The following is a 7945-nucleotide window of genomic DNA, read 5'->3' as shown; positions in this document are numbered from 1 at the left end:
CTGCCACGGGGGGAAATGGGAGCTATATTTGTTTTGTTTGTGGTCCAAGGACGAGGGAGGGAAGTTGGACTCCAATGGGTAATGAGGGAGGGGGAGGGGGTGTTTTAAAAAGCTTAATTTTTTCTTAACGATTTATTTAGCTTGTTAGTTAGTTATTTTGGTTAGTACAAAAAAGAAAAAAAGAAAGACTTCGCCAAGCAGTGGTCAAAAATATTTGCCACGGGCTAAGTTTAAATTAAATTTCTGGGGGGTTTTGTTTGTTTTTCTTTTTATATGTATGTATATACTTATAAAAGCAACCCCAGTTTCTAAATAATCAATGAGCCAGCTCTTTTAATCCGACATTTTCCTATCTGTGATTATCGAATGAGATTATATTTTGTCTTCCAAACTGGTCAAGCGTCACTGTGCTCCAGCAGAATAAAAGCCAGCTCTTCCATCTGTGCATCTCCAGCATTTTGCACAGGTTTCCATATGAGATTAAACACATTAAGATGTTAAATATTGAATAATTTCTGCAGGAAAAGCTAATAAATCAGAGGATGAAACGGCAGAAGATTGAATTGTACTAATTCTGTGGTCTGTGTCTGCATCCTAGCGTGCGTGCAGGTGTGTTTAAAAAAAAAAAAAACTAGTAGAAAAAAAGAGGAGGAGGAGGGGAATCACATCGGTGACATTTTCAAGCTCCCGCTCTGATTGGCTCCTATACGAGGAAGCTCACGGCTTCTTTCAACTAATAAGCGCCTCCCCGTCGCTCTAAAGGACATTATAATGCAAGGGACCTCCTTTTTTAACCACAAACTGAATTTTCGTTCATTTAGACGATATACTTTTTTAAATTGCCCCAAAGTTACGGGATTTTTTTCGGAGCGCCTTTCGCCCTGGAGCGATACGCGATGCTCTCTCACGCCGACCTCCTGGATGCTCGGCTCGGTGAGTTATCATCACTAAACTCCGGCCCGAAACTCCAGTGTAAGATTTCTACTTCTTATTTGATGTTGATATGTTACATAGTGAAGTTCATTTTGTGTCAATAATTGAATTTTTGTGATTTATTAGCTGATTCTAAAATGTTAAGAAATGTCAGTTTTTGTTGTTGTATTTATTCATTAGTTTTGAAATGTATCTTCAATTCACACAGTGCATGCATTTTCCTTGTCATTCTACTTGTCTTACTAAAAAGTAAGACATTTTCGTTGACTGAAAATCCTCCTCCTTATCATCCTCTCAGGGATGAAGGATGCTGCGGAGCTCCTCGGGCATAGAGAAGCTCTCAAGTGCCGACTGGGGGGTGGGGTTCCGGACCAGGGGCATCCGGGAGACATGGCCCCTGGTTCAGACTCTGTAGAGGGAACCACTCTCCTGCCGGGGGAAGATATCACCACCGTGGGGTCCAACTCTGCTGGCATGCCGGTAAACGGGAAACAGGAGCAGGAGAAGCAGCAACAGCAGCAGCAGCAGCAGCAGCCACAGCAGAGCTCCGGTCAGTCCGCCAGCCAGCAGAAACAGAAGCGGCACAGGACGCGCTTCACCCCGGCGCAACTCAACGAGCTGGAGCGCAGTTTCGCAAAGACCCATTACCCCGATATCTTTATGAGGGAGGAGCTGGCGCTAAGGATCGGCCTCACCGAGTCCAGAGTTCAGGTAAGCGATCAAGTTAGACCTGCTGCTCTCAGACACTGATGCCAGGTGGGCTTGAGCTTCTCTGAGCCTGTTCGAAATTCAATTTTAATCACACCTGGGAGGCTTGTCGGATACGTTTTTTTTTTTTCTTTATATATATATATATAAAGTTAGAAGTACTAAACTAAATTCGCGCCTTGGTGCTTCTTACTTTTGCTAAAACATATGAATCCTGGAATTAAAGGTGTGTTCATGTGAATAGAGTAATATTTTCTAGTTCAGGTTTGTCGGCCATGAGATATCCGGCATTAATAGGAAGAACCATCGTTTCATTTTTAACGAAAGTCAAAAGAAATAATGTCTAAAAAAATACCAACGTGTGGTTCCACTTTAAAAAAAAAAAAAAAAATAAATAAAAAATAGTGACAGGCGTCAATTGTAACTACAAAGCGCACCTAAATTCCCCAATGCTCTGTCCAAGGTGCTGAAGTACTCTTCATCTACAGATAAGCGTGAAGTCCGCCCTTTACTGCAGTCAGACTCCTTCATTTTACTTTTACAGTCATGAAGCATGATGCTATGGCATTTGTGAAATGCCTTTAAGTAATCAAGCAAGTTATTTTATCAATAAAATTATGTTTTATTTTATTTTTTTGTTTGTTTTCCTGGTTTCATCCTTTAGAAATCATAATTTTATCTTTATTTCGTGATTATATTTTAGGTATTTTCGATTTACATTTTTATTGGGTTTAATTAATTTAATTATTTTTACCAAAATATCCCCATGAAAAAAAAAAAAATAAATAAATAAATAAATAAATAAATAAATAAATAAATAAATAAATAATATTTAAGCTGGAGAGCGGTTTAAATTCAATAACGCATACAATACTTATTTTAAAGCTGGCATCCTAGAACATAAACCAGGCAACAAGAAAGCAAAACCATTACCAGCTAATTTCAGTTTTATTTATAACACTGAATGGATTATTAACCACTGATGTGAAATCCATGTAAATTATTCCTCTGAAAGCAATAAAAGCAGAATAATCATTAGTCACCTTTACAATCAATTCTTTATTCCACGCTGCGCAGATTGTCTTTGCGTCTCGGCTTTTGTTGGTAAACATTAGTGCTGACCGTGCAGGTGCAGACCCTAAGTGGGCGTGCTGGTCCCCACCTGCATGCCTTTGCACAGCCTCTCCTTTAAAATGCTCCATCAGCGACGTCTTAATAGGGACTCTCGAGAATATATTGTACTTTTTTTTTTTTTTTTTAATGAAATGAGAAATTGCATTTTCTTTCCCCCCTCGAGTGTAATGGGTTTGGGCGACGTTTCACGGCTGGCTGAGCGGAATGAGAGCGAGATTTCACTTTTTAATACGGCGGCATCGACTCGCGGCCCTGCGCGCGCATTAATCACACGCGAAGATGATGAAATCTTTAAAAAGCTCCGCGCCTGCTGCGCGTTCATTTCTTACTGAAAAGCTTTACCAAGCGGGTTTATGGAAGATGGGCATATTTTCTGTTTTGTTTGTTTCTTTAGTTGATTTTGTAAAGTGAAGCCAGCCATGTGTGTTTAAAGTGTAACTTTTAAAAACGTTTTATTTTTTTTTATTTTTTTTAAATAAATAAATAAAATACAAAACAAACAAAAAAATATCTTTCTGAAAAATCATTGCCATTAGAAATTAAATTAAATAAAATTAAATTAAATGTATGGAATTTTGCTTTGTATTAATTGGGATTCTGGATAATCTACACGGATTAGCCACAACAGTGCAAATTTAATTTAATTATTGACATTGTAATACAGTCTTTGCATGCAGATTAAGTGCCTTTCAAGTCACAATTTTCAGCTAATGCATTAGATAGATAGATAGATAGATAGATAGATAGATAGATAGATAGATAGATAGATAGATAGATAGATAGATAGATAGATAGATAGATAGATAGGCCTTTTTTCATTGATAGCCACGGATTAGTAATCAGCGGGGTGATAATTATTATATTTCTTTGTTAATCAAAATCAAGAACTCCCCCGTTGAGAATTGATAAACATATCAGTCAATAGCATGTATTCTAAATGAACTCTTTATAGATTTAATAACACTTAAAACAATTTGATGTGTCTCTTGAAATTATCTTATTTTCAGTTTGAACCCAAATTGCCACCTCGATCGAGGAACCGGAAGCAATATTTTCTTTTAGGTCATGTTTTTTTCTCTCTCCCTCTCTGTTATTTTCTCAGTGTCTTTAACTGTGTACATTTTATTTATCTATTGTCCAGGTTTGGTTCCAGAACAGACGCGCTAAGTGGAAGAAAAGAAAGAAGACCACCAACGTGTTCCGCGCCCCAGGGACGCTGCTCCCGACGCCTGGCCTGCCGCAGTTCTCTGCAGCGGCCGCCATGGAGAACAGCCTGTGCTCGTTTCACGCCAACGACTCGCGCTGGGCCACCGGGATGCCCGGGGTCTCCCAGTTGCAGCTCCCACCGGCCCTGGGTCGTCAGCCGGGCATGGCGCAGTCCCTCTCGCAGTGCAGCCTGGGTCCCGGTCCGCCGCCAAACTCAATGGGCCTCTCTAACGGCCTGTCCTCCAACGGCTCCGGCCTGCAGTCCCACCTCTACCAGACGCCTTTCCCGGGAATGTCGGCGTCCCTCTCCGGCCCCACGAACGTATCGGGCTCCCCGCAGCTGTGTAGCTCCCCGGACAGTGATATGTGGAGAGGGACAAGCATCGCGTCACTTAGGCGCAAAGCGCTGGAGCACACAGTGTCAATGAGTTTCACTTAGTGACTTTTCAGCTCACCTCATCCTGCTCCTCTCCCGGCTTCTTGTCCCAGATCCGCCCTGCGCCTTTCTTCTGTTTTTACTCCTGCTACTTAGAAATGAGAGAACAGGATGGAGACGAACGAGACAAATGGACAAGATCGGGGGGAAATTGAGTTTGGAGTTCTTTATCTTATTTCAAAGGGACTTTATCAACACTTAACGATAAATGCTATTGTATGATCACTAGAATATAGGTCTTAATTAATGAGAGCCAAACAATCCTTGTATTTACGTTTTCACTGAGTGTGTCTCTACGCACACTTTAATGTATCCAGGTGATGTTGTGTTTTGTCAAACAGGTATAAATCAGTCGGACCCCACTTCCACGGAGAGCCTTTTGAGCTGCGTCTCAGGCGTCCTCTGCGTGGGGGAATTTGGCCTTTTGATGAAGGGAACCCCCCCCCCCCTCCAAAACACACCGACACCAGTGTCGGGATCAAATCAAATTAGCAAAACATAACGGTGTGAACAAAACGATGACCTCTCAGCTGGCCTATACTCTGTTTTAGGATGTTTTGTGTAGATAAAACATTCTTGCTGTACACGCTGGTCTTTTTGTGACATGTTTTAACTTATTGTATGTGCTATTATTACTTGACACATTTCTTAAATGTTTGATCTTACATCGGATTGCACCATATCGACGGGTTTGTACCAGTTTAAAAATGAACAAAACGAATAAAAGTACTTTTCAAGAATGTCGAAACGGGGAGGATGTGCGACTCTGTTCAATTTAACATCATTAACACGTGGCAGCATCATGCTGTGTTGGGTGCTTGTTTCCAGTATAGGCACCGGGAAGCTGAGAAGCTGCTCTCACAGATGATTGTGCAGTTTGAGGTCATCGCTCAGAGACCTAGAGACGCTATTGTTTTTTTGACAGTGTTTATGAGCTGACAGGGTTAAAGCAGTTATGAAGGATGACTGGTCTCATAGTGGCTCATAGCGGCGGTAAAGATGTCGGGCTCTGATGTGACGGTCATTGCTTTTAACCGTGACGGTCACCCTACTGAGGATATTGAATGGACTGTGGGTAAACATCCCCACGATACTAAGAATACACCATGATTCGCAAGGATGTGTACATTTAGATCAAAATCTTGGGCGAGCAACATACAACTGGCACAACTGGCTCAGTCCATTGCATCAAAATTGTTTTCTTATATTTGCGAGAGCTGCGAAACGAAAAATAAAAGTCGTTCAAGTGAGCAAGTTCTAGATTTACATTTATAAATGGCTCATTTTAGTAAAAATAAAAATATTGGTTTGTGATTTCAATAATGCAATTAGATTCAGATAGAGTAGTTTAAACCGTCGATAAAGATTATAAAGATTATTTTGAATTTAAAAAAACAGCAGGAAATGACGACTTTACGATTAAAGATAGACAGAATCATGCTAAAGTTCACCCATCCATCCATTTTCTTTACACCCTTGTCCCTTAGTGGGGTTAGGAGGGTTGCTGGTGCCAATCTCCAGCTGACGTTCCGGGCGAGAGGCGGGGTCACCCTGGACAGGTCACCAGTCTGTCGCAGGGATAAGCATGCATCAAAAATATAATTCAAAATGCATTTGCGATTCACGGGTTAATGATGTTAATTCTTTTATAGTAAGAAAGTAACATTTCCCTCATAGCTGAGGTGAGGTTCTGGAATAATTTATTTTATCAATTGTTTAAAATCATCATAAAGCAACAGCAAAAGTTCCGGTTACCATTTATGAAAAAGACAGGTTGACAGATTTAAGAAATAGAAAAATAGTCAATAAAATAATGACTATATATATATATATATATATATATATATAAAGTCACTGAAAGGTCTGTGGATTTAAAATCATCGTCGGTTTTGTTGCAAACTACTTAAAATTAGTCTCATTTTTCTAATACGTAACTAGTCCTGTCGCGTTTATGAATAGTCTGAAAACAGTGAAAACAAACAAAAAATACGCTGATTAAAAAAAATAAAAAATAAAGTCTACTTCTGTATGATCATGTGACGTTCATATTTATTTATTTAGTTTTTTATTCTTTAAGTACTTTTTAAATAAAAAAAACATCTTACCCGCTCTTGCTTTAATTTCAAACGATCCTGATGAGACTCGGGAGCAGGCCTGAATGAGGTAAATAAAATTTTACTCCATTATGAGAAGCGGGCGGACCTCACTTTCTGTGTCAAAGAGCATAAGTGTCAACTTGAGCCTGAAAATCACAGCAGCTCAAATTAATCAGCGTGTTAACCTCATCTCGTCGCCGCAGCGCTGAGGCCAATTTATGGTCACGGGATGGTAATTGATGAGATATGGCATTACCATCAGCAGCCTCGCTGCCTGTAAACTTATAATTGGAGTTTCTGTAACAATGCAGGGAGGTTAAACAAAGGATTAATCATAATTAACGAAAGTAGTATTACTTTTTCCAAATTAAGCAGTTGGTGCCCACCTTTTCTATTAACATACAGTGGTTTGTAGTAATTTGCTCAAATATATACTAAGACAAGTCATAACCATAAATATAGATTTTTTTTTCATGTGTTTATGTGACACATTGAGAAATATGTTGTTTCTGTGATATTGCACTTAGGTAAACTTTTAATCTTACATGAATAAATACGTATTTTTCCATTGTTTTCTATCTGCTTAGTTCAAAACCCGAGAATTGCCAGGCTACGAAAACATGTTTCACATCATCGTCAGTTCAAGTAACTTTTTATGCTCATTTAATTTCAGCGTTAATTGAAGTTAGAGTTCAAACCGTATCAGAAACTCAAAACTAATTTATCTCATCTGAATTTATTTATCGTGTCCTCTTTGCTGAAGCTTTCTGTGCTACCTCCATCGCTTATTTCTCTAATTGCATTTTTTTTCTTGAACGGAACCAGAACGGCCACCTTTTCCCTGAACAAGCATGCATTTACAAGATACAGTCCGACAGCTGACTGAACACTCAAACCCCGGCTCTGCTCTGACTGCCCCATCCAGACTAAAGCCTGTTGGCCAGGCTCTCTGTGTTTGGTTGTCTCTGCAGATCTGGAGAATCTAGTTCGAGGTTCCGACTCAGCCCAGCAGATCCGGCCCCATGCCGACTGCTGTGTCCTGGGCTGCAGTAACAGATGTGAAATCACATTACCCAAACGCTGCAATTAGTCTCACTCGCTCGCGGGTTAATGAGTTTGTGGAAATGTGCGACCCATTCCTCATTAGGCAATTTCTCATGCACTGATGAGAGAGGGAGAGAGATGTGGTTGCAGCAGTGGAAATGGCTGATGCCATAAGTTATCGTACCCCTTGGAATATATTGTCACATCATAACAGCAAACTTTGATGTATTTTAAATAATTGACATGGGACAAAATTAGACACAAATAGATGCATGATTTTTTTTTTTTATTCTAAATGGGGCAATTCAATAACTTTTATATTTAAACCCTTTTATGCTGGTGTAATGAAATAAAATCCAACTACATCAGTCATCCTCAGAAGTCATTT

The 7945-nt window shown here is 39.7% G+C and overlaps 1 protein-coding gene across 2 annotated transcripts; it reads left to right on the top strand.

The window, feature by feature from the left end:
* Nucleotides 1–628: 628 nt before the first annotated feature.
* On the top strand, nt 629–5165 carry LOC106956827 (homeobox protein orthopedia B-like). Of its 2 annotated transcripts, none has more exons than XM_015047893.1 (3): nt 629–972; nt 1232–1644; nt 3917–5165. In XM_015047893.1, the coding sequence occupies exons 1-3, from the start codon at nt 897–899 to the stop codon at nt 4418–4420; spliced, it is 993 nt and encodes a 330-aa protein (XP_014903379.1). In that variant the 5' UTR covers nt 629–896; the 3' UTR covers nt 4421–5165. The 2 variants fall into 2 exon arrangements, with proteins under 2 accessions (XP_014903379.1, XP_014903380.1); XM_015047894.1 differs by having other exon boundaries at nt 632–933.
* Nucleotides 5166–7945: the final 2780 nt, after the last annotated feature.

This window comes from Poecilia latipinna, unplaced genomic scaffold (assembly GCF_001443285.1).
Source record: "Poecilia latipinna isolate Pla-1442-1.1 unplaced genomic scaffold, P_latipinna-1.0 Scaffold846, whole genome shotgun sequence".
Classification (NCBI taxonomy): Eukaryota; Metazoa; Chordata; class Actinopteri; order Cyprinodontiformes; family Poeciliidae; genus Poecilia; species Poecilia latipinna.
The sequence above is the reverse complement of the archived record's forward strand: the minus strand, read 5'-3'. Positions and strand labels throughout refer to the sequence as shown.

Coding starts and splice junctions, on each gene's coding strand:
- LOC106956827 (XM_015047893.1), top strand. CDS start 897: ATGCTCTCTCACGCCGACCTCCTGGATGCTCGGCTCGGTGAGTTATCA. Junction 973..1,231: donor CTCCGGCCCGAAACTCCAGT/GTAAGATTTCTA, acceptor TCATCCTCTCAG/GGATGAAGGATGCTGCGGAG. Junction 1,645..3,916: donor TCACCGAGTCCAGAGTTCAG/GTAAGCGATCAA, acceptor TCTATTGTCCAG/GTTTGGTTCCAGAACAGACG.